General features: G+C 42.7%; 1 protein-coding gene across 1 annotated transcript in view; it reads right to left on the bottom strand.

Moving 5' to 3' along the window:
* Positions 1–26878, bottom strand: part of LOC135261760 (maestro heat-like repeat-containing protein family member 1) — a 46493-nt gene that overhangs the window by 16584 nt on the left and 3031 nt on the right. Inside the window, exons 5-32 of the mRNA XM_064348363.1 lie at positions 26710–26872; positions 26107–26205; positions 25863–26014; positions 23091–23231; positions 22536–22628; positions 22308–22386; positions 21372–21485; positions 20991–21064; positions 20282–20404; positions 19710–19817; positions 17969–18113; positions 15780–15820; positions 15553–15694; positions 14098–14150; positions 13848–13955; positions 12974–13093; positions 12507–12629; positions 11386–11532; positions 9398–9424; positions 7674–7796; positions 7315–7394; positions 6709–6847; positions 6037–6132; positions 5788–5892; positions 3125–3260; positions 2523–2635; positions 1876–2028; positions 85–239 (exon numbers count right to left, since the gene is read on the bottom strand). Coding sequence (XP_064204433.1) covers positions 85–239; positions 1876–2028; positions 2523–2635; positions 3125–3260; positions 5788–5892; positions 6037–6132; positions 6709–6847; positions 7315–7394; positions 7674–7796; positions 9398–9424; positions 11386–11532; positions 12507–12629; positions 12974–13093; positions 13848–13955; positions 14098–14150; positions 15553–15694; positions 15780–15820; positions 17969–18113; positions 19710–19817; positions 20282–20404; positions 20991–21064; positions 21372–21485; positions 22308–22386; positions 22536–22628; positions 23091–23231; positions 25863–26014; positions 26107–26205; positions 26710–26872 — 3152 coding nt within the window. The remainder of the gene's footprint in view (positions 1–84; positions 240–1875; positions 2029–2522; positions 2636–3124; positions 3261–5787; positions 5893–6036; positions 6133–6708; positions 6848–7314; positions 7395–7673; positions 7797–9397; positions 9425–11385; positions 11533–12506; positions 12630–12973; positions 13094–13847; positions 13956–14097; positions 14151–15552; positions 15695–15779; positions 15821–17968; positions 18114–19709; positions 19818–20281; positions 20405–20990; positions 21065–21371; positions 21486–22307; positions 22387–22535; positions 22629–23090; positions 23232–25862; positions 26015–26106; positions 26206–26709; positions 26873–26878) is intronic.

Here is a 26878-nt window from a genome sequence, read left to right as displayed (position 1 = left end):
CCTGTCCCAGGTTTCCCAAAAGAGACGAGGCATGAGGGGGGTGGGGGTGGGGGGGATTTGGTAACTGCGCTCCGGAGCTCTCACCTGTCGAAGGGTAGGGGGAAGGAAATGAGGACGTTGACGACAGTCTGCAGGTGCTGGGCGGCCAGGACGAGGAGGGTTTGGGCCACCACGGTCCTCACCTGCTCTTCCGAGACCGCGGGCGACCGAACGCGCATCGCCTCCAGCACCTCGGGGACCTGACAACGGCAGGGTCACATGCTGTCAAACCCCGCCCGGCAACAGGAAACACAACAGCCAATAGCAATGCAGCTCTAAAAGAACCATAACCTTGGGTGTGTGCTCGCATTCACACACATTTTATAGGTCAAATAAGGTTGTGTTTATCTTCCTGGTTAATTTTCATTCAGTGTGCCATATATTTTGAACCAAACAAGAGGTCAAACTAAAATGCAGTATTTACTAATACACTTTTTCACAGCAGTAAGACAGTCAGACAAGTATAATAAATTTGTACAGACCCAACCACAACAAATAGAAAAATTCATTATTAATTTATAGTTCTGATTTAAAGGTTATTCTTTTTTAGCTTTTTTTTAGTTTTGCATTAATGTGTCAGGACAGAGAGCTGTTCGTTCACAGAAAACTAAAAAGAACAACTCTCCTGCAACAACATCAAAAACCAGCACCTAGATAGTTATGTTGATAACAACCTTTGCATTAAAAGAAACCAGACCTTTGAAACAGCTTTTGATATAAATTGTGCTGTATGATAGATTGTTCCAGAACTTCTAGCATGACTAAAATTTAGCTAAAAAGAAGCACAAAAGGACAGTCCAATTAACCTTGAAATGTAAGCAGGAATTTGAGAAACGAAGAAAGGCTACACAATATTGGTGTCCACTATTTTAACCTGAGTAGCATATGCCTCGTGATGTCTTTACTTCTGAGGTGGCAAAAATAAACACTGCCTCAAGTGAAAGGCAGGAAGTGCAACCACTTTTGACCTTTATGACTACTGAAAGGTAAAACATTCAGGATCATGGATCCCAAGGATTGGGAGAATACACAGCTCTCCAAGAGGATCTTGGGAAAAAAAGGAACACAAGACTGTCATATAGATTGTTCTGTCAGGTTGCAAATTTGAATTTCATCGGTGACTTGTGACGTTAACAAGTTCATCTTCTCAAATAACAATGTGATGAGATGGTAAATGTGTATAAACAATAACACAAAATGATCACTTATTCAAAAAAAATTACAGATCCATTTCAATATTTATTTAACAATTAAACTGAAGACTAAGAAAAAAGTCACTGAAAATGTAAATCCTCAGTGTGCTTCCATGAGCAGGGACATTTTACAAGTGTCAGCCGTCTTCTCCGAGGGGCTACTTATGCAAGGGGATTAAAAAATCCTATTATGAGATCTAAAAATCAAAAATAAAAAGCAGTCTGCTGGAAGGGGGGGTGTACCAGCCAATCGTGGACTGCAGCCCACTAATCCAAAATTATTCCAGTTCCAGCAAGAATATCAATAAAGCAACTGTCAGAAAATAAATTCAAACAGGTGACGTCAAGCGTATTATTTTTAAAGGCTACACGAAACATCCCCTGCATCCTTTGTAACGCAGCTGCAATGCAGTAGCGCCCCCTTGTGCATGCCGGAGGAAAACAACCTTCAACTCAAAACGAACCAACAGAATACGCACTGCCCAGCCTGTAGAGGAACAAGAACGCATTTCATTTGAGCATCTTCGCATTTTGTGTTCTCGAACAGCGTGTTAACGTGCGCTAGGCCTAAACGCGCGTCCCACCACCGCTGCCGTCACCGTCAGGTTTAGAGACGGGGGGAGAACGGTGCCAGAGCTTGTACCTGGTCTTGCAGGCTGGCCCCCCGGCTTTTCAGAAGCACGTGGAGCACCATGCTGGAGGAGCACGCGCAGTTGGTCTGGGGGTCCGCCAGTCCGTCCAACAGCGTGAAGACAAGAGCGGGAAGCTGCTGCTGAGGGACATGCCTGCTGATAATCTACAGAGACAGGACACCGCGTGTCAGTATGACTCCAAACACAGTAAGACAGTGTCTGCACACCTTTTATTCTTCAGTGTGAAACCTGTAGCCATGAGTGACATGCAATAAGAAAGAAAAATGCATCACTCTGGATAAAACCGAATAACATCAGCAGCGAAAGTTATTGGCACTTTGTCTTCTTTACCTCTTATTAGGGGGTCATTAGACTCACTTTTCAGTTTCCACTCAGGAAGTTAGTTGGATTTCCAAGAAAACTCACAAATGGCGGAAACAATACCTTTATTGTTTAGCCAAACCAGTTTTAAACTGAGACCATGTCTGTGACTGGGCATGCTATCTTTACTAGGCCGCTTAATAAATGTTCAGCAGATGCCACCATTCGCATTCCCTGGGTTTGTTATTCAGACTGGGCTATTTGGTGTCACTGTTACTGCGTAACTCAGACAGCCCTTGTGATAACATACTGGTGTGAGGATGACGTACTGTAATACCTTTGTCAGCTCAGAGCAGGTCCTGTATAAAACTGTCATGTCGGAGCTGGTCAGCTTCTCAGACAGCGTCCCAAGCTTATCCACGGCCTCGTCTTTGTGGTCCAAGTCAAACCCTGCATAACAAGAACACTGAGTACTGCTTTTCAAAAAAGACCTCAGCGGATGACACCAACAAGCTAATCTGTACCATTACATAATCAGCATTAACAGCACTGCAACCACACATATACACTATATATGTTTTCCTGGTAGTCCACAGTACACATAAAGAACCAAAGAAGAGAAACACTGTATGATGTCACATTTAGTTCATTTTAAATGAGTGTTTGTTACCCTGAAAGCAACAAAATTCTGATACTTCCCACAACAAGAGGATTTGGAAAGCATTTGTAAACCCTGTTTACCGTGTAATTCATGTGGCATTTGCACTTTTAACCAATCAGATGTGTGACTGTTTAGTGGGCTGCCAATGTGAGGTAAACCTTTGACCAGTTCATACATTTGAAAACCGGAGGAACAAACATCATCACGCGGCTTAATGAACGCTTCAAAATGGAGAAAAGGGGCAGTTTGCAGGGCTTCAGGTGCAAGCCGAGCCTCACCTTCATATCCCAGCTGTACGTACAGCAGAGCCTGGATGCAGTCCATGGCTGCCAGCCTGACGGGGGGGCTGGGGTCCGTGCACCGGGGGATAAGCTCCCCCAGCAGAGCCCCGAGGTTATGGAACGCCCCCATCTTCTACAGAGACCCAAAGAGGTTTAAACCACGAATAATCAGAGCTTTGGAGTAACTGGATGCAAATACCTGTTATGACCCACACTACAAAGGGCATGGTTGCATTAGAACAGAAATACAACTCATTTAAGGTCTCAATTTTGTACAAGAAAACAGTAGGATTCTTTAGATGATAGTAACAGACTGCTTATTGTACTGTAACATATAGAGTAGATGCTACATGAACATACATAGACCTCAAGTCTCATGCATGAGGGGTAAGACTCCTGCACAGAGCACAATCTCACACTCACAGGCCAGCTCCAAATACTCATGCATTTCAATGAAAGGGACAGCACTGGCTTTCCAGTGGTTTAGATGGCGAAATTGCTGCATTAACTAAAGTGAGGAAAACATTATGTATTTTAACTACAGACAACAGCTGTCATTTAAATGCTGCAAACATATGTTCTGATGCCCTTTCCCAGGCTTGTGCAGTTATCACGATCACAGTTCCACTGAAATGCCATCCTGTAAAACAGTATCAGCTCATACTCACACACATCTTTTTCCCCCCCACACTTATTTTAAACCATATCATAAGCGCTTCCATGCATTCATGGCAGCTCATGGATGTAATTTCTTGTGTTTTATGGATATGTTTGGGTCATATAAGCGTATGTCCACATTTGGCATATAATGAGTGGTTGGTTTAAGTATGTGTGCAAGAATTTCACTGGTTTAATGAGAGCAGCTATGATCTAACAAGCATCTCACATGCATGAGAAAATTTTAAGAGATTTATTTAAAACTGCAATAGTGCAAGACTGTGCTCGTAAGAGTATGTCCAACACATCTGCGTGCACAATAATCCTGCAGCTAAATATGTAAAAATACATCACTATGAATGTAGGTACAAGTTGTTCTTGAATAGGCATGCAAATTTCATAAGTGAATATATTACATATCAATACTATGCATATGAATAAAAACATTTAAAATGAGTGGGAGAATTTTATAATTAAATAAATTATATATATATACCTAGTAGTACTGTATGTACAGTAGTATGATGTGAAAAAGAAAGTACTACACCCATCTTTCAAGCCTATCATTAAAAAAATTATATAAATATATAGATATAAATTAAGATATAACTAACCTTCATCTAGTCACCAAGTCCTCACAGTAGATAAATCGAACCTAATGTCTCATAACATTATTTTTAAAAAGAAGCCAAAATGGTTAGCCATGTGTGAAAGAGTAAGTGGACTCCATAACTCAGTAGCTTGTAAGAACCCCCTTTAGCAGCAATAACCTCTTTTTTAGTTTCATAAAAGTTTGTGGGACAACATTGTTAAATATTTAAGAGTTCATTACGGCTGAGGAGGAACATCCTTACCGGATATCCAGTCGCTCTCCTACCTCTCCTATCTCAGCTGCTCTTACTCACCTTGATGTTGAGATGGTTCAGGTAGGAAGCCAGCATCTCAGCTGCTCTTACTCACTTTGATGTTGAGATAGTTCAGGTAGGAAGCCAGCATCTCTCTGGCTCTTACTCACCTTGATGTTGAGATGGTTCAGGTAGGAAGCCAGCATCTTAGCTGCTCTTACTCAACTTGATGTTGAGATGGTTCAGGTAGAAAGCAAGCATCTCAGCTGCTCTTACTCACCTTGATGTTGAAATGGTTCAGATAGAAAGCCAGCATCTTAGCTGCTCTTACTCACCTTGATTTTGAGATGGTTCAGGTAGAAAGCCAGCATCTCAGCTGCTCTTACTCACTTTGATGTTGAGATGGTTCAGGTAGAAAGCCAGCATCTTAGCTGCTCTTACTCACCTTGATGTTGAGATGGTTCAGGTAGAAAGCCAGCATCTTAGCTGCTCTTACTCACCTTGATGTTGAGATGGTTCAGGTAGAAAGCCAGCATCTCAGCTGCTCTTACTCACCTTGATGCTGAGATGGCTCAGGTAGAGCCAGCATCTCAGTTGCCCTTACTCACCTTGATGTTGCGATGGTTCAGGTAGAAAGCCAGCACCTCAGCTGCTCTTACTCACTTTGATGTTGAGATGGTTTAGGTAGAAAGCCAGCATCTTAGCTGCTCTTACTCAACTTGATGTTGAGATGGTTCAGGTAGAAAGCCAGCATCTCAGTTGCCCTTACTCACCTTGATGTTGCGATGGTTCAGGTAGAAAGCCAGCATCTCAGCTGCTCTTCCTCACCTTGATGCTGAGATGGTTCAGGTAGAAAGCCAGCATCTCAGCTGCTCTTCCTCACCTTGATGTTGAGATGGCTCAGGTAGAAAGCCAGCATCTCAGCTGCTCTTACTCACTTTGATGTTGAGATGGTTCAGGTAGAAAGCCAGCATCTCAGCTGCTCTTCCTCACCTTGATGTTGAAATGGTTCAGATAGAAAGCCAGCATCTTAGCTGCTCTTACTCACTTTGATGTTGAGATGGTTCCGGTAGAAAGCCAGCATCTCAGCTGCTCTTCCTCACCTTGATGTTGAAATGGTTCAGATAGAAAGCCAGCATCTTAGCTGCTCTTACTCACTTTGATGTTGAGATGGTTCAGGTAGAAAGCCAGCATCTCCGCTGCGGTCCTCATGGCCCTCTCTCGCTCATGACTCATCTCAGAACACAGCCAAACCTTGAGGTGCTTGACAGACAAAACAGGGACTTCAGCAGGAGTCACCACAGTCGTTTCGGCTGCTCACCACGAGATGAGACGCAAGCAGCACAGGCAAAAATACTGGGCCGCCATTTTGTCCTCCTCACTTCCATTCATAAGGTACTACGGTACCTTAAATATACGCTGAAGTCCGTCTGGGTTCAGGTCTTGCATGAGAACAGTTTTAAGAAGACTCTGAAGAGCGCTGAATGTGTCTGTGTACAGGGCCTGTGGAGAATTAGTGCAGTTACATAAGTGTGACATTTTTTAATAAAACACATTCTAGCTGCAAAAAGCGAAAGGGCAGGACGGATTGGAACCAAAATGTTTTAGAAAAGTATGATCCGATAAAATTTCATTTTTTATTTCGCAATTTATTTTGGTCATGTCATACGTACTCAGACAGGATATTAAACGTGTGACTTTACATGACGTCAATTCAGCAGCGAGGCGTTCTTCAACGAGACATTTGTTTCAGGAATAATCTCAGCTAAAGTTAAGGGCCAGGCCTGTGCTGCGGCACTGGAACAAGAAGGGGAAATTGAGGCTAGGAGGGTGACAGGCTGTCAAGTGTTCCAAGCCGGGTATTATCTGAGCTGTACAGTTACCATGCTCTGCTGGGAGCACGGTGCTATTATTACAGTATTTGCACTCCACCACACTAAGCGTCAGGGCGACAGAAAGAAAAGGGAGCTCTCTAAGGCTGTAAAAAAACAGACAGAAACAGGAAGCTTTTTGTTTTTTCTGTTAGTTACCCCCTTCAGGGACTGGTCGGGTGGGTCGGGCGGCTGGGGTTACCCTCACCTCCCTCTTGCGTGGATCGAGAGCCTGGCCGTCCTTGCCCCGGTCGGGCGGCTCCGTCGGGGGCAGGCCGAAGGTGCTGTTTAGACAGGTGCGCAGCATGTCAGACTTCTCCTTCTCCGTCAGCGCCGGCTCCAGGTTGCTGGGCCCGCCAGTCAAAGGTAAACACTGTCGCTCATCGCGGGCTCGGACAGGACACCCCGAAGTGTCTGGGAAAAAGAGGGGGACCCCCCCACCCCACCCCACCCAGTCTCCGGGGAGAGCCTCTCGGCCTGACCTCCATGCGGTCACGGCGGTGAGTGAAAAATGTAGACGTTTTCCATAATTGCACACAATCCTCAAAAGAGCAAGTCCTCAATCACCAGAGTAAAAACGATTTTAGTGGTATTCACCTATTCTGGGATAATCACCAGAGTAAAAACGATTTTAGTGGTATTCACCTATTCTGGGATAATCACCAGAGTAAAGGGGATTTTAGCGGTATTCACCTATTCTGGGATAATCACCAGAGTAAAGGTGAACAGACAGTGGCTGTTTTCTTATCATAACCCATAAGCGCAAAGCACACAGCTGGTCTTCGACAATGCAGCATTGTTGACAGAAGGATACAACAGGTTAGCGCACGTAGTCATGGCTATATGACGAACTGGATTCCTCAAGACATCCAATGGCTCAGCCTTAACAAAGTCCTGCAACAGACAGAGGAGACAGTCAGATCCTAATTTTTATTTTATTTCCAAGACAAACAAGGATTCCAGAAGTTTGTACAAAAAAACAGAGAAGGTGTCCACAGTAAAACAAGATTCACTCAATACAAACACTAAACATATTGGCTGATTGATTGATTGTTCTTGGAAAATTTTAGTAATTTACTACTGAGATCCACAGGTTTGAATTTCCTTTGCTTCTTCTTGACCATTATGTTAAGTTCATCTTGTGAAAGGATGTAGGAGAAATGGGCTACTGACCATGATTACGCCCATCAGCTCCTGCTTACGGGAGAACAGGTAGCCCTGCCGGCGCACACAGGCACTGACGGCCTGCGCAATAAGACCTACACTCTGGATCAGACTCAGTTTCATGGTCAGGTCCTGAAGGAGATACAGAACACACACACACACACACGCACGCACACACACACGCACGCACACACACACACACACACGCACACACATAGACACGTGCACACACACACACAAGGGCGCACACACACACATGCGCAAACACACATGCATGCATGCATGAATGTACACAAACACAAACACAGACAGATATAGACAGATAACTTTCCCATTATGGATAATGTTATAGCTGGCACTGTGCATCATGGAGACTGAACAGACAGCAAGCAAACTAAACTGGCAAAGACCAGACTCTTTAAGCCACTAATCTACCAACTGCATAGAGAATTAACCAGGGAAATCTATTTATAGGAAATAATAAGGGCTCACAGTATGCCTTTTGATGGATAGAATCAAACACTCTGTTTAATGAGGCCATGGGTGTAATGAGCTCAGTCTTAGTTATGAGCACTGAAAAATATATTGAATAAATTTTGAATATATTCAGTTCAGAACTACTGTTAGAGTGCCAGACATGCTAAAAAGGGGAAATAACTAGCATCCCGGCTTTCTCTTCCAGCTAAAAACACTAGCCCTTCGTGCAGTGAGATGCTCCATGGTCCAGAGATTGATCCTGACTGCCCATGCCAACAGTCCCATGAGAGAATGCACATTGGGTCATAGCCTCTGTGCTCAACAGCGCCTCCTCTGGTAGACTGGGCACTTGCTGTCTGCGGGTACTGACTGTGCACAGAACTGGAGAGCTTAAAGAAATAGTGGCTGGTACCTAGTATGCAGTGTGCAGTATAAAAACGACTCTACTTTGAAGGGATAGGCCTATAAACATAAATGTCCATTCTAAATGAGTAAAAAAAATATTAACAAGACAAAAATTTGTTTATAAATAGCCAAAGGGTATAAAGACCTGAAATTAAATAACTACCAAACCAAAATTCAATGTATCAAAAAGTACATGTACTTCACAAATGTGTAAATTCTAAGAACTGCAGAGTTAATCCAGATGTAAAGAAAGTCTGGAATTATGATCCACACCAAGCATAAAGTGTAAATCTATGATGACAGGCAAGTACTAAACTGGGAAGTTTGGCATTGGCCAGGTTAGTAAGAAACTCAGAAAGGAACCTTGGTTTTAGAAAACTGAAATTTTCTGAACTTTTTAAACTGCTAAATTGAGCCAAACTAACACTAATCAATAATTTTAGTAAAATACCTAGATTCCCATACTGGGAATGAACACAGTGTGGTGATGGAATTCTGGGAATTCTTACTTTCTCAAAATCAGTCAAAAGCAAGATATTTTGTGTTATACCTGTGTCAGCCAATACCTCTGGCTTATTACACAGGACCACATGCTTAGTTCCAAATATAACAAAGAAGCCAGACTTTTTTTTCTCTGTAGTGAAACATGTGCTTGACTATTTCAGTTCCTGTGCAACAAACCCAAACTAAACACAGGACAGGCCCCACTGGAGCTTTTTAAGAAGTTCAGAAGTTAAGAAGATTGATACTGGAACACTGTTACCTACATGCCAAGATTCTGAGAAGCAGTTTAGAGGTTTGAGAGTTTAGTTAAGGAAGAGGGTTGTTCTACTGATTTCCTTTGACAATACCTTTGTCTCAACTTTCACTCCCAGTACCTGAATAACATAAAAGCACAAATGCATTCCATTTAAAATTCTGCACAAATGAGTTTTTTCAAAGAAAAGATCTTTTATTTAAAAAAATGTATTCTTAAAAATGCTGATTTTAACAAAGACATAAATCTCCCTCTTGTCACGAAGACAATCCACACACTTAATGTAGAGGCACAAGTGGAAATGCAGTAAAACTGCACCACTGCCATCTGTCAAACAAATGCTAATATCCATCAACATCCAACTCCACACAAGAGAAACATAAGGATGACTCAATTACCACAGACCGGTTAAACAAAATTATATTTTAAATTGTCATATTAGCCCCCACAGAACCAAAGGAAACAAAACCTGTGATACCAAGACTATTTCAGTCAGCTGCAACAGCAACAAAGTTCTTATACCAGCCACTCCAGGAAGATTTGGACGTGTACCGTTGACTCTCTAGGGAGACAGAGTAGTACAACGGCTGGGGACTGGTCTTGTAACGGTTTCGGGTGCTGCCATTGTATTCTTGGTGAAAATCCTTAGCCTAAATGGCTTCAATAAATATATTTACCTGTATAAATTGATTTTATGTGAAAATGTAGTCTGTGCAAGTCACTATGGGTAAGAGCATCAGCTAAATGCCAAAATGCAATGGGCCTTTAGAGACCATGTTTATTGCATAACTAGCATGTTATTTTTGGCTCGACTGCAACAGTGGGGCCAGCTCTACAAACGCAAATTTCTGTGACTGAGTGACTGAGTGACTGAGTGATGAAGTTACACCATTGGTTGGCCGGTCCAGCCATATACTAGTTTTTGACCTGGTCCTGTTTCAACAGTAAATGGTGTGAGTCCTGAGGTATATGTCCATACAGTACAGACAAGTAGTGTATGTAGACATTACATCAATCGTAAATTCTTATTATTTTCCAGTTCATAAATTTGACAAAATAAGATTACACCTTTTCATTGTGGCTAAATGAACATTTTAAGTACAAGAAAACTTGCACAGGGTCTTTAACATAAAGTTAGTGATGCCTGCTTTAAGTTGTGTGGTGACATTTTATATTGTAATGTGAACGCCTATAAATGCTATAAATATAGTTATTTAAAGTATATTTAGCAATAGTCCAGAATGATGCAATGTTCCAACCAGGAACCTGTCACTGTGTCTACGAGCTTTGTGTAATGGCGCTGTTTAAAAATAGACATTTTTGCACACTACCCTGGCACAAAGCACCAACCGTCTGATCAGTGTGTCCTTACGCCTCCTCAGCCAAAACCTGTGAAGTCATCCCACATAACGCCAACCATAGCAAGTGCAATGTTCCAGGAACCCTACAAATTGATTTTCAAGCGTAATGTTAAACCTCAGCTATTCCAACTATTTTCCTTGCCATTTCAAAAAAACAAAAAAACATCACCAGTTCACAGCAAAGAAAGGCAGTGGGATTTTCTGGCGCTATCTGAAACCGCCAAAATGCCCTGGTGGCTCAGTTACTTCTCTGCGTTTGCTTTTTGACAGCGAGATGAAAACCAGCTCCTGTCACCCATTACAGCCGGAGCTAGGAGCGTGATTTAGAAGCGCTGCTATGGGCATACGATATACGGCACCACTGCAGTTATACAGCAAGTACACAGGTCGGCCCTGGGGAGTTCTCAGGACTGGAAAATCCACATTTGAGCTTAAAATGCTTACTACGCTTCTTCTGAGAAATCAATCTTGAAAGGCTGGTCAGATCCCACTATTCATTAAAATTGAGTTGGGATGACTTATTTCCTTGAATATCTTTCTTTTTTAGAACTGTGGATGGAGAGGCTGGCCAGAGCCAGTGGTCCCGCTTTAGCTTGCCTTTTAGTGCTGTACACTTTGTTGTCGTTATCCATTATCGTCCACAAAAAGTGTTTGCCGTGTAGCTAGCTGGACGTAAGGGCAAATGAGTGCTCGTTGTCCAGAACACAGGCCGTTACTCTACCTTGGTGTTGAAAAGCCTGCCGATGTTCCACAAGACCTCCGAGTCGATCCTGCACAGGATTTGGTCCTCGGGGGCGAGCAGGGCAACGTACCCGTAGCACAGGATCAGCGTGCTCTTGGCCTTCTCAAGGTCCGCATCACCCCTGTCCTGCGGCCAGGGAACAATCGGAGGGCTGGGATAACAGCAGGAGAATGCACGCTGCTGCTAGTTCTTTTGCGCTAACGCAAAGAGGACTGATCTTATTTCAGGATTTCATGCCACCTGCTGCTTCCAGTGATCAAATTAGCACAATCGTTTCTCTGATCTGAGATCTTTGAATAATCATGAGCCACAGCTGTAGACTGCATGGATCCCTGGTGAAATTTTTCACTGTAGTTTGATACAGCAGTCCTGTATACCAATGAAAATTAAGCCAGAATGATTGGTCGGAAGAAAGACTAGCGTGCATGCCGGCCCTCCAAGGAGTTGACCCCTGTTCTTGCCCCATTGGCAGAGACACCAGGGTCAAAGGTCACCTCAGGTGGTTTTGTAACAGAATAAACCTCAGGAAAAAGGCTTCATTCAATGCTCCTATGTTTTAAACATCAATCTGTTATGCCATTTCCTCATAGTCATATGTAGAAACAGGAACTCTTAGGTTGATTGTCAAGTTCTTCTTGTCCATGTCACATAAGTAGAGGAGTTTAACTATACAATATGCCTGTTGATTCAAAATTGTGATATAAAACATTAACCGTACTTATAGGCACCTCATAATTTATTTATACATATACAATACAACATATTTTAGGCATCTCTGAACTGCTGAAATAAACTGCACTCTTTGCTTTTCACCTGTGTGTAACAGAGAGTGAAATCACTGCACTGCATAATTCCTAGTGAAAGAGATATCACAGCAGAAATTAATTCTTATTTTCAATTTGATTGTTATCCCAAAGTGGGAGATGAAAGCATCTGGCTGAGCATTATTACAATAACATTTGGATCCATGCTAATGACGCAATGGACCAGGCCATCCGGTACAGAGAAGGAAAAATATCAAGCATTCCTCGTCGGCATCCTGAGGTTTGCAAATTATAGCCTGTTCCTTTTCAGATTAAGCAAATCTATGTAAGACCTACTTTAAGCAGCCCAAATATTCCTGAGGCTTTCTTGAAGATGTCGGATTTCCTGAAGTCTTCCAGCTTCGCCAAAGTGTCGTCGAGATGACTGCTGGCGCAAAGGCCGACTCCCACCGCTGCTCCCTGCAAAACCAATTATCCACAATACCCGTTATTAACAGATTTCAAACGGGTATTATAACCCCCAAAGCCCAAAACAATATATTTGCAGTATCCTCTCTGCCCACTGGCCTTTCATTGCAGACATTAAAACCAGAAAATGATAATAATTGAATTCTTTTGAAGGAACGCGTAAATGAATTAAGCTCAAAGGCACACACTAGAGCTCAGAGGGCAGGCGGGAATTCACAAACGACTGACGAGAGCAGAGCAGCTAACGGGCCACGAGGCTATCGTTCAGCCGGCGACTCGGCAGAGCGACAGGGGCCAGCCACCCCGGTGTGTATTCAGAGACGGGAGGGAGGCACCTCTCTCTCGACGGCGCTGTGGTGACGCACGCTCCCCAGGAGCTCCTGGAGCTGCCTCCTCACCGCCTCCTTGTTGTTGCAGTGCTGCAGAGTCACGCCGATGCACTTGTACAGAAAACTCTGCTCGGGGCGACAGAGCAGGAGTCAGCGAACAGTGGTGGTCACCAAGGCGAATTAACTCATTCTCTGTCTGAACCTATACACTCATGGCTGCACAAACACACATATACACACTCAACAGTATATACTGTGTGAGATAAATCTATTTAATTTCACAACATGATTCACCCGAGTGCACATTTCAAGCAGCAAGTTTCTTAAAGATAATGTTAGTATTAATTTAGTAGAGCAGAAAGAGTAGATAGAGCTGTGTGTACTGAGAGTAAGAGAGTGTGTGTAGGTGTCCAGGTGAGTAAAGAGAACAGAGTAGAGGTGAGTAGAGATGTAGATTTGCAGAGGTGAGGACAGAATACATGTCGGTGAGTACAGAGAGATTTCTACAAGGTAAGGTGAAGAGGTGTAAGTGAGGAGGGAAAGGGTGAAAGGTGAAAAGGGTTTGTAGATGAGATAAGATACACGTGCAGGAGATTAAACAAAGGCATGTTGCAGTGCATGAGTATAGGAATGAACAAAGGCATGCTGTTGGCAGCGGTGAAAAATCCAGGTTCAGAAAGTAAAAGCCCCCCCCGCCCAGTATTTTGTTCTAATCACATGGATGGGCTAATTAGCACAATTCTCCAGCCGGGAGGTAGAAATAATGAATGAAATCAGCTGGCTGAGTTCATGGGTGGAAGAAACACATAGCAGGAGTTCTACTTTCTGACCCCTGGACTTTCCACCTCTGGTTGCAGGGGCACTCCAAAGACTCATTCACCTTCTCCTCCTGGTAGCTGTTGTAGGTGGGAAGGTAACGGGTTGCCTCGGTAGCCAGCTGACAGATCCACTTGTCATAGGAAATGGCCACCAGAGTCTTGGACAAGAGCTGCAACAAGACCACCTGTCACCAAAGCTGTCTACCATTAACCGCACATCCATTTCACAAACATGCGCACATAAAACACATTAAAACAAGGCTGGACAATCTTGAGGAAACACCATGAGACCATTCACATAAATAAACAAACCTCGAGCAGCCTTCCCTCCCACCTCCTCCTGTCCAGCGTTTCCTCTGTCGACTCTGTGCCGAACAGACAGTAAGTGTTTCAAACAGGAGGAAATCCATATTTATTTCACATTTCTTACATTTATGTATTCATTTATCAAATATTCTAAACTTAGAGCCTAAAAAAGTGTGTATAATAAAGTTCTATGAACAAAGATTCATACGCAAAGATTCATTCTGTGATATATAGTCTTTCTCTACCCACTTGGACAAGGCTTTTGTGAACCACACCCAAGACTTGTCATTTTCAAAGACGGGTTTTAACACAGGACTCACTTTTGCTGCTGTATTCCATTTTTATTCCTGACTACACAAAAAAATCAGCGATGCGAGAAAGGTCAATAGATGGAAAATTGCTGCTCTTGTATAAACAGGTATAAAAATAGAATGCAGTTGTAAAGGGCATCTTGGTGCCATGCCCCCGTCTCTGAATCTCATGTTAATAACTTCCAGTGGCACTCTGAGGGGAACGGCTCCGCCTGTTAGACTGTATGTGATCCAACACAATCAAACACTTCACATGATTGAAGAGCCGTAGAAATACTCAGGGCCCTACTTGAACTCAAAATGCTCTTTAGGAGAGAATAATTCACTACTGTACTACTGACAGGGCCATTCCAGCAAAGATTTGTTCCCCCTTTCTCACAAAATAACATAACAGTATTACACTGCAAACCTATTAAGCTTCCTGGTTCTTTATAACAGGAAGTGCTTCGTTGATATAAACAAAACACAAAGAGTTAGACCCAGGCTTCTGGTCACTGGCACGCTTGGATGCCTGATTTCCTACAAATTTACTTACAGTAGTTAGTTATACATCTATAGCTATGTGCAATGTAAATTTGCTATGGGATTATGGGAAACTCATGAGTATTAAAAGCAGAAGATCTAGGTTCAGGAACAGCACATAGCCTGAGCTTGTTTGTATACCTCACAGGATATTATAAAGCGCTTTATCATATAAAGTACCATAGAGTCTGGGCAATAGAACTATCTTGGACTGATCCTGGCACTTTATCCTTGTGCCCATAGGTACTTGGGTGTGCAGCAGTGTTTTAATTTTGAGACTGTAGGTGGGGGTGCTTCACTTTGGTCTGCTACTCAGTGTGTTTTGTTGTACTTTTCTATTTGCATTTTTTTGTGTTCTTGTATTTTTGCATACAAGTTTGGTTTGGGTTTGGTGCTCATTGAGTTTGTGTTGCATTTCTGCATTTGTGTTTACTGTATTCTTGTATTTTTGTATATTAGCACACTGAAACACATTCCTACCAGATGGTGGATGTGGCAATAAAAGGATTGAATTGGGCTGAACTGAAATTCGATGAGGAAGCAATAAAAGAATGCAGCAGCAGTTTTGCATACTGTACGAGCACATGGTGTCCTGTACTCTTTCTCATGCAGTAGCAGAGCCCCTTACCTTCCAGGCAGTGCAGGAGAGGGGGGATCTCAGCCTGCCACACACACTCGAGTTTGGGGTGGATGCTGGAGCTGAGGACCCTCATCAGAGCCAACGAGGGGGCGCCTCGACCCTGGCAGCGGAACGGGAAGGAGGCGTTGACCTGGGAAGAAACGGGCAGGAGGTCCAAACCGGCAAACTGACTCCCTGCAGCCTTCTACATTTCGGGAACATTTTCGTCTACTTACCAGCAGCCTCACCATGACCACATAGGGACTGGGAAGATTATCTGCAAGTGCAAAAAAAAACAGGGTTGGCAGGGTCATGCTCCAAACATAGCCTTCAGAACGGGTCAGCCATTATATTCTCACTACACCCTACTGTTCATCCCGGTAGGTATGTTTGGCCTTTCTAATGAGTGAGGTGAGCTTATGGAATGGCAGGTACTGTTTTCATAACACTGGCACAGGTGATGCCATTTCCAAATATATTTGGATGCAGCAATAACCTGGACAGAGTCATAAAAAGTCCATGGGACTGTCCATGGGATGCCAACGCTGCATGCATTAATAAAGAACTTCTAAGAATAATTTCAGCCATGTAAAAATGTCTATTAATGACACATAACATATTCCATTCATAATCCATTTCAGAATCATAGATAAGCTAATAAAAGGCATTTTTGTTTGAATCAATGTATTCTCTTGTGCAGCCAACCCAATATATCCCTGACTCACATACAATGCCTCGGTAAACAACATCGCAACACGTTAGCGTCTGAAAAGGCAGCAAAAAGGCAGATTATTTCTGCTGATGAAAAACCATTACCTGTTCTATCAGCATGACTAAATATGAAAATGACAAGTCACAGCCCTAAACCTCTCCCAGACTACTGTCAAAACCTCCCAATGAAAGGGACACAATCATGCAAAAGGAGGCACATCAAAAATGAGTGAACCAGATTGAGCACATCAAAAACGTGAAGGAATAACCTAATCTTCCAAAATTGGACAGGTTTATCAAAAAGAAATGTTACTTATTACCAAACTGTATAATGACATGAGTGAAAATTGTCAATTAATATATTGAATATTCAACTGTAAATGTATGAAAAATGTATTAATGTTACGTTTTATTATTAGGTTGAGTAGACAGTGCTATCATGTTGCCAATCCATTTAGCAAAGTTCAGATACAGCATGGTTCCTGTGGTAGAATAGAGTGAGTATGCCAGTTTTAATGTGCAATACTGAAACTACCATATGCTGTTAAAAGTGATGTTAGAAACTTTGACTGCTGATATTACAATAAAGAAATACCTGCTAATTATTAACACATTTTCTTCACACAAATATGATTTTTGCGCATCCCTTCTATGAATATGCCACTTATAAGAATACAATCCAGGACAGATGCTATCGTTACAAGTGGATTTCACTCTATAATGAATCATTTTCACACATTCACAGACATTAGAAACATAGTCTAGATGAGGCAACCATCTGCAATGAGCACAAAATATCTGTTTATTACAAATATCTGAGGTGTCACTGAAAGCATCCCGGGGAGGAGTTAAATCCCACAGTGACGGCCTGAGCCCAGCAGCATTTTTATTTCCCTCTCAACAGACGAAAGGTCCCTGTTGATATGAAACTTTACTCAGCACGAAAAAGAAGAGCTGGCTTAAATCATTCAAGTAAGCCTGTCCCTACCTCTCTAAAATCAGTTTATATCAAATTCCAAGAATATAGTATAGAGTGGCATGAGCAGCAAATATAATTTCATGCAAAGGAACTACAGGGAATTTCATGCAGCCAAAGAGTATCAGCAGTGTTTTGTCGGTGTTGGCATGACTACATTATTTTAAAATCCGTAACATTCTAATGAATTTTAATTCAGTCTAATGTTCGCCTTGGCATCATAATTCAGTTCTGGGATTCATTCATATAATAAATAAATGTGTATGACTTGTTAAACCACCAATAATTACCAGCTAAACAGCCAATAAAGTTTCACCAAAACCGGTCTTCTACTGTATGTCGAAAATCTATGCCTGTTTTGACCTACCGCCAGTAGATCTGGGCACACATGCCTCTCTTCCTGCACACCAGTGTCATCACATGACCTTTAACGTTTGCCCACATTCGGCACTTCAATCTTGTATGTCCAATCATCCAATCATAACCATCCCTTCACTGAGAGACTAGCGCATTAGCATGTACAGCCTGGTGCTGCTTTTCTAGTGTGCAATCTGCCAGCTCCCACAGCTACTGCAGTGTGATAAGGCGCAGCTGACGCAGCCAACGCAAGCAGGGGAGGAGACAGCTGCTGCTAATGAACTGAGGCCTGCCCTCCTTCCACGGGCGATGCCACAGCCAATTGCACGTCGCCACACGCTAACTCCAGGCAACAGCAGTCACTTTCGTGGGACGTGCGACCTTGAGCACTGAAGTCGACGATGGAGCCGGGTTCCAGGACAGCTTTCTTCTTGTCGGCGAGCAGGATCAGGCTCCTGCACAGAGGAGTGGAGGCGTCGGTGTACTGAGCCTGGGTCAGATAGCAGAACAGAGAAGGCCAAAGAACCTGGGGAGAGAGGGGACACAAGAACACAAGACACAAAGGCATGAACCTGTGCTCCAGCCACCTTCCAACAAGATGGCTGGCTCTGTATTCTCAGCAGAGAAGGTTCCTCTTCGTGCCAATGCTGAAGTGGTGGTGAACAGAATATCCATAGCTAGTAGGGCAGGAATGCATACAGTACATAAATAAGGACGTACGGAAGATAGAGAAGTCAGGACCTTATCATTTTTGTACAGAGAATATGTACAAGTTTGTACAAAGAATATGTGCGATGCATCATCACAGAAAAAAACAGGGTGCCTAATCAGGCCGGTAACGGCAAAACGAAAAAATGATACATTCGTGAAGATCTATTCAGACCACTTTGCTTTGCCATTTTTAAGCAGCCTTCTCTGGATTAACCACAGAAATGACTGCCGGTGCCTCCTGAAAAATTCCTTGTCCGACAAGATGAAAATGTGTTTGGGTTGGTAGCCGCACAGGAAAAACAGTAAAATGAATCTGTACTGTAAGCAAATAGCAGCCTGGCTGTGAAGTTGAGATCATATGATGGTTATTTACGGGTGAGTCTTTTCCCCACCAAGGGGGGGAATTATTTTTTCCATCAAGACACGTCTGGATCGAGACGACAAGGGCTTACAGCCAATCCGATGTTGGTTGCTGGTCTTGGGAGAGGTATTTTATACACAAATACTAGAACATAAATATCCCTGTCACACTTATAAAAGTTGCAAGTCCTGAAGGGCTTATTGGCTCAGTTACATTATAACAGTAGCCTTCTAACAGAAGGATTGTATTTGAAAATAACTTCAAATCAAAAATATCTGTGAAACTCCCAGACCCTGCGGAATAACTGTTTTTTTGTCACTTACGGTTCAGCGTTCACCGCCTGACATAATGTGAGAAATCACATGAAGCCAAATTAGCGCTAAGCTTTCCCACGTGGAGGCAGATTGAGACGCAGCCCTTCTGACACAAACGGCAGCCCTACACGGCGCTAACCCTTCAGCGCTGCACTGGAGCAGAAGTACGATGCGCACCGCGTCGGGGCGGCGGGAGCAGGTGAGAATTGCTCTGAAGCGGCCGGGCGGAGCGCGGGCGCGGTTCACGGATCGCGCCTCGGTAGAGCCGACGCGAGGCCGCAAAAGGCCTCATTACCAGCCGAAAAATATTTACGACGGCGAGAGCTCGACTTAATAAAAACAGCACGATTCCCCACAGTCGGCCGCTACGCTAGCCGGAATGCAGCGGGAAGGCGACGCGTACAGTTGAGGCTCGGGCATAATACCGGGCTACGGTTGCGGGGGTGGATGATTAATGCGAACTGTCAGCAGCATAATGACTTCTGGTCATCGGTGACGTAGGGGAAATGATTACGGTGCAGAAAAGAGGAGGGCAAACACCTTCCGAAGGATGCTACTGCCAGGAGGGAGAGAGAGAAATGCCTGGCTAAAAAAAAAACCCTTACAAAAATGTTATCGTATAAATATGTGGTAAAACATTTATGAGGAGGACTACATTATTCGACTCAACGAAGCTCATCAATTATTGATTTTCGCAACGCACGTGTTCGGTGTTATATGAAGAGGCGAGGCTTACGTCAGTCAGGCGGTCTACGGTGGTGGTGAAGAGGTGCAGCATGTTCGCGCACATGTTGCGCAGCACCTCATTGGTCACATCCTCCTGGTCAGGGGGCCGACACCCATGCTGAGACAGTAACACACGGAAGGAGAGGGAGACAAAGAAGATTTGGATAATACCATTAGCAAAATCAAGGATATTCTCTCAGAAGTGGAAAGTCCAGGGGTCAGAACATAAAAGTACTGCCAAGTGTTTTCTTTCATCCACTAAGTCAGGTAATTTCACTAATTAGCTTCCACTACTAATTACTCCTCTTACTACTTTCTGGCTGAGGAGTATATAGGAGTGCAGGTGATTTGGAAAAAAATACTGGGGAGGCCTTTTACTTTCTGAACCTGGATTTTCCACGTCTGCATTCTATAATTATATATCGTTCTACACAGAAAAATGTTCAGTGTTACATTGACTCTTACAGTGTACATGTGGTCCTTGTTGGACTCATATAAACTTGGTCAGAGCTGAATTAACACTGCATATTTTACTGTGTACAATCATCTTCCAAAACAACACAGTTTGAAGGGTGGATGTACCTGGGAGGTGTCAGGGAGAGCACAGTGCAGGATGATGAACCTCACCAGTAGATCCCCTCCCTCCAGTTCCAGGTATCCATGATGAGCCATGGCGCTGACTACCTGAACAAACATCTTCTTCACCTGCAGGGGGCAGTGTGACACACAACCACAGCTGAGCTCAAAATCAGAAAAGGACTCACAGCTTGAGCAGCCTGTGTCTGCCATTGATTGGTGTTCTTCACAAGGTCCACACAGATTAAAGTGCCTGCATCTGGGGACTTTTCAATGAGTACACTTGCAGCAACAGCAAACAAAATCTAGAATGCACTCATTGAATGGAATCGCATTTATGGAGCAAGTCATTTAAAATACTCTGAAAAACAGTTTAGGAATAACCTTGACAATGTCAAATAAATCAAAGTATTTGTTATACATGAAAAAAAATGCTATAAATCAAGCAACAAATTCCAGTATAAATGAGCAACAGAAGTTCCCATTGCAAATATACAGTGTATTACAAGCTGCCAAGGTGACTGTTGCTGTGGGTTTATGAATGGCCCTGTAACAAGCTTAATAGTTTAAAATTCATCTCTATCCCCACTTCAGCTGATGTGAGGTGACCATTCGACTGCAAAATGGCTCTCATGCATTACCTAGCTCACCTTCACTGATAAGCACACCGATACCCTTGAAAGGCACTAATTTGTCACACTGGGTCAAGCTTCACCTTGTTGCTACGATCGAGCATCGGCTGCCGTACACTGTTGAGAATAAGAAGCTTCTTGGATTCCATGACAGAACCTAAAATGAAATGTTTTATTCAGATATTTTATCACACAGAAAAAGTAAAACTTATTTCACACCTTTGCCCTGTATAAGCCTGAGGTGGGTTCCCCTGGCCCTGGAGCGCTACAAATCTGAACCTTTTTCAGAAGAGGCGAGTACTAATCAAATCAATCGTGTGCCGCGTACAATCAGTTTTTTGTTATTTACAGTCCTGGGGAATAAAATGTACAGAATATGGGAACAGCAGAGATAATCTGGAAAATCTGAGGTAAATTTGCAAAACTAGAGAGCAAAAACTCAGCGTGCGGTTCTCTGGTCTTACTGGAAGTGTTGATGAGGTGCTTCAGCACCGCTAGGGTTCCGAGACGGTTGCGCTCACTGCTGACCTCCAGCTTCTGAATGACGAATGGTATCACGCGCTCTGAGAAAGTGTTGGCTAAAAATCAGGAAGAATTAGATAAAATTGTAAAAGGTTCAACAGCTTACATATAAATATTCTCAACACCAGCCTAACAGAATACAAGAACTGTCAGCTAGACACCACACTACTGCTAAATATAAATGTGCTTCAAAAAAAATTATAGCTTCTCCACAGTGCACTGAATACTTGCTTAATTTTGGTGAAGTGATCAAAAAATCCAATCAAAAATTACATAATAAAACCATTTCAATTTATCTGAACATATATCTCAAATATTAGAAAACATGATGAAAAATTATTACAAATTAATTATTTACACAGTAACCCTCCATAAATACTAAATCACATTGATGGCCTTTCCTTGTTCCTGTGCTTTACATGACAGAAGCACCTATTTCCCAACATAATCTGCACCTCAACTACATTTCGGCTCCATTTAAAACCTCATTATCAATCGTTTCTCAGCACATGACTGGTGGACTACATCTGATTTCAACTGACTCTGACTCATAGTACAAAATTTAGGTTATAGCACATACCAATCAAATAACTCAAATAGTCAGAGGACCCAAGTACTACTGAAGTTTTTTATGTCATCTATTTTTTAAAACTTTGTGTTACCATTTCAGAACTCAAACCAAAGACACATTAAGTTAAGTGGCCACATCGTCACACAGACAGTTTAAGCAGGGAGTAACTCAAGCGTGACATTTTCTGTCATTTTATTTTGGTTCAGTTTGCGGGACAGTGTACCCCCCAGTACCCAAGAGTTTATTGTGTGTTTTTGAATTTTAGTATTGTATTCCTGTCTTCCAATGACACATAAATCCCACTCACCCAGAAACGTGAAGCATCTCAAGACCTCATTGAGGTTCTTAAGAGTTGATGGGTTCCTACAGTCCACAGACATGCACACCTAAAACAATACAATAACAGCACTTATGATTACTAGTAGCAACAACTTGAAACAATGTGGTTACATTGCTGTGTAATACTGCAGCAACAGAAGCATATTAAACCTACTCTTATTTCCAACCAACCATCCATCAGCAAGCCACATGTTACCTGGTGATACAGTGTGAACATGATGCCATCAATCTGAGTCTCCAGAAACCGGCTGTCAGTCCTCATGGAAGCTTCCAGAATCTGACACAGGCTCTGAGGGAAGACGCATAACATTCATGCTCATCAGAAGTTGATTTCCTAAGAATGAACTAAAAGAGAACAACGGTGCAGAGAGTCTGGGGAAATCAACCAATACAGCTCCCAAGAGCATCTTACATCTGCACTGAAACAGTTTACCTTTCTAATACAGTACAAATGGAAAACTTGAAAAGACAAAATGTTAAAACTTCTCTCAGTCCAAGATTCCATTGTGTACTTTGTAGGCCCAAAAACTTTCAGGTTTAATCCCTTTCTAGATCTCTAATGGTGTTGTTTGTTTTTACAGGACAAGTATTACCCTTGTCAGAAATTCTCAACTGCAATCCCCAAAAGCAACAATTTAGCAGATTTTCATTCTGTGGCCCTCTGACAGTTGACCAAACTCATGCCCACATGGGAAAAAATGAAAATAGCACGTGTTTGGGTCAAATGGACCACCGAAGAAGGAAGGCCCACCTTGCTGATGATGTAATGCTCTGAGTTCTTCTTGTAGAGAGAAAGGACTGCGGGAATCAGCTTGGGAAGCAGCTCCTCCAACTTATCTTGAGCCAACAGTAGACTCATGGACCCCAGGGCACTAGTGACAGTCAGCTTCAGCTGTGCCAGTTATCACAGGGAACATGTGACAGTCAACCTCAGCAGTGCCTAATATGACAGTTATATGACATACTGATGGACATCTTCTCAACACAGGTAGCTACAAGGATTATCACCCCATTAAGAGTTTTTTGGGGCAATTTTAGGTTTTAATTTTGCTTATTTATGTATAGAGTTGAGGCCAAAAGTTGACATACACATAGGCTAAAGATATTCAAACTCAGTTTTTCGCAACTCCGCACATTTCATGTTACCATACATTTCTTTTGGCAAGTCAATTAGGGCATCTACTTTGTTCACATCAGAGGTAATTTTAAAACAATCGAATAGGCACAGATTTATTTAAGCTTTAATTATACTATATCAGAATTCCAGTAAAAGTTTACATCCACCAAGTTGACTGTCTCTTTAAACAGTCTAGAAGATTCCAGAAATTAATTTAATGACTTTTTAAAAGCTTCTGATTAGCCAATTGTCACAATTAGGAGTTAATAGGCACCTGTGGATGTATTTAAGGGCCTACCTATAGAGCCACTGCCTCTTTGCCCTTGATACCATGGGAAAATCCAAGCAACTCAGCCAAGACCTCAGAAAATAACTGTGGACCTCCACAAGTCTGGATCCTCCTCAGGAGCAAATGGAATGGTAAATGGACTGCATTTATATAGCGCTTTTATCCAAAGCGCTTTACAATTGATGCCTCTCATTCGCCAGAGCAGTTAGGGGTTAGGGGTTAGGTGTCTTGCTCAAGGACACTTCGACATGCCCAGGGCGGGGTTTGAACCGGCAACCCTCCGACTGCCAGACAATCGGTCTTACCTCCTGAGCTATGTCGCCCTGGGAGCAATTTCCAAACAACGGAAGGTACCAAGAGCATCTGTACAAACATTTGTATGCAAATATAAAAATATTGGGACCGCACAGACACTGCATCATTCAGGAAGGAGGCACAAATTAACTCTCAGGGCAGAACAAACTTTGGTCCGAAAGGTTCCACTGAACCCCAAAACAACAGCAAAGGAACTGGTGAAGGAGTTGGAGGCATCAAGTATCTACATCCACCACTAAGAGAATCCTACATAGCCATGGCCTGAAAGGCTGTCGCGCAAGGAAGAAGCCCCTACTCCAAGACCGGCATAAAAAAAGCCAGAATGAAGTTTGCAGGTGATCACCAGGACGAAGACCTAGCTTTTGGAGGAGTGTTCTCTGGTCAAATGAAACAAAAATTGAACTTTTTGGCCATAATGATGACCACTATGTATGGAGGAAAAAGGGTGAGACTTTTAATCTGAAGAACACCATCCCAACTATGAAGCATGGGAAAGGGACTGGTGCACTTCAGAAAATAGATGGCATGAGGAAGGAGGATTATCTAGAAATACAGAAGCAACACCTGAAAACATCAGCTATAAAGTTAAAACTTGGTCGCAACTGGGTTTTCCAGCAGGACAATGATCCTAAGGATACCTCCAAAGTTGTAACAAAAAGGCTTAAAGACAACAAAGTGAAAGTATTGGAGTGGCCATCACAAAGCCCTGACGTGAATCACATAGGAAATTTGTGGACTGAACTGAAAAAAAATGTCTGAGCAAGGAGGCCCACAACCCTGACTGTTACACCAGTTCTGTCAAGAGGAATGGGCAAAAATTCCAGCAAAATATTTTGAGAAGCTTGTGGAAGGTTAGTTCAAGCGTTTGATTCAAGTTAAGCAATTTAAAGGCAATGCCACCAAATACTAACAAAGTGTATGTAAACTTTTGACCCAATGAAAATCTGATATAGTACATAAAAGCTGAAATAAATCAGTCTCTTAGCTATTATTTTGAAATTGCCTCTTTTGGAAATAATGTAGATAACCTAATTGTTAGATAACCATGTTACCATACACAGGAAATATATGGTAACATGAAACGTGTGGAGTTGTGAAAAATTGAGTTTGAATGTCTTTAGCTTAGGTGTATGTAAACATTTGGCCTCAACTGTACCACTTTTGAATTTTGAACAGTGATTATAGTACCATCTCCCTGCTTGCAACTTCCTACAAGACACAGATGAGTATATATGTCTTCTTAAATGTGTACAGCCAGCTGGCAATTCTGTTCAACTGCACAGCCATCAGATGTCACTATCACAGTCACAGATTAACAATGAGGGAAAACCCTTTCGTTTCCTGTCTTAAAATCAAAGCATACCAACAAGATTACTGTTACATATAAAAAATAGAAAAGCTTCAAAAAAAAAGATTTAAAATAAGATCATGGAGCAGATTTCACATGGTGCTTTTACTTCTAATAAGAGGCTTCAAACTCATTCATAGATTAGTGACAATAACCTATTTCGAAATTCGGTCAGGCATCACAGGCAGTCAGCCATTAGCTGTTACAGTTCCAGATTTGAATCCAGGGAAAGCGTGCATTTCGCGCATTTCTCCACCCCAGTCAGGAATCTCCAGAGACTACAGCAAAGTGTTGTGCCGTGCCTTGACCTAATTGCACGGGTCAGCCTGCTACTTCAATAAGGGAGAACAGGACACACAGAGCGTCTTTCAGGACTAACAATGACGTAGTTGTTGAGGTGGACAAATTGAATTAAGAGAGAAATCGGACTCCTACCATTTCTAATTTAGCATACCTTGGTCTCTTTGCTCTGCAGCCAGTTGCAGAAGAGGATGTCACAGGCAGCATAGATCTCAGCGGAGTAGGCATCCTTCCTCACTGCAGGGTCTGGAGCCTTGTCCATATTGGCGAGGTAGTCCACAATGCTCTCACTGAAGTGGTGCAGGGCTGCAACCAATAGCAGGAGTGAGACTGAAGAGATCTGTGCCTTCCCCCACAACATTCCCCTCAAGCATATCACGGAACATCTCTGACCTTACCGGACGAAAACACCCACTTCATGTTGTCCTGCCTCGTCATGCCCAGCATGGGCAGCATGGCCGTCAGGATGCTTCCCAGGAAAGGCACTGTGCCATACACTGGAAACCAAGTCAACACATAAGAGCCATGTACAGCTGAGGGATTTCACTGAATGAGCTCAAAAGGAGACCAAAATGTAACCGGTTAATACATTTATGCATGCATTGTAAACTCCACATAATTACACGGGATGAAATTTATGCACAATGAAATCTCACATCGGCTTACGAGGTAGCACGCAAAATTCTCATTTGAAGAGAAAAAAGATTAAGTTGATCTCCACAGGCTGAAATACAAAACATTTGCATAATGCTTCCTCAAACAATGGGCTTTTAAAACACCAGAAGGAAGAGGCACATAACAGAACAGCTTTACCATAAACTTTTACTTTCATGATTATGACAACATCAATATTATTCATCACTCCTGCTTCACCAGCAAATAAACTGAGAACTGTCCTGGATATTCTTCTACAAAAATATATTGGCCCATAATTGTAGTGTAGCATTTGATTTATTATCTGAAGACGATTTGCCAGTTATTGGAGCTGAATCATTGCTTACCATTGGAGTAAGAAAGATTAGCTAATGTTTGCACCACAAAGAAATGAGGGGGATGCCCAGGCTGGAATTTACTGAGGACCTCCTCCATGACGTCCTTGATGTATCTGTCGCCTACAGCAACCAAAATATTGCTGGCTGCCTGCTGCCAGTCCGGCACTATTTCCTGGGT

This window comes from Anguilla rostrata, chromosome 8, assembly GCF_018555375.3.
Source record: "Anguilla rostrata isolate EN2019 chromosome 8, ASM1855537v3, whole genome shotgun sequence".
In the NCBI taxonomy this organism is placed as follows: Eukaryota; Metazoa; Chordata; class Actinopteri; order Anguilliformes; family Anguillidae; genus Anguilla; species Anguilla rostrata.
This window is presented reverse-complemented; position numbering and strand designations above follow the sequence as displayed.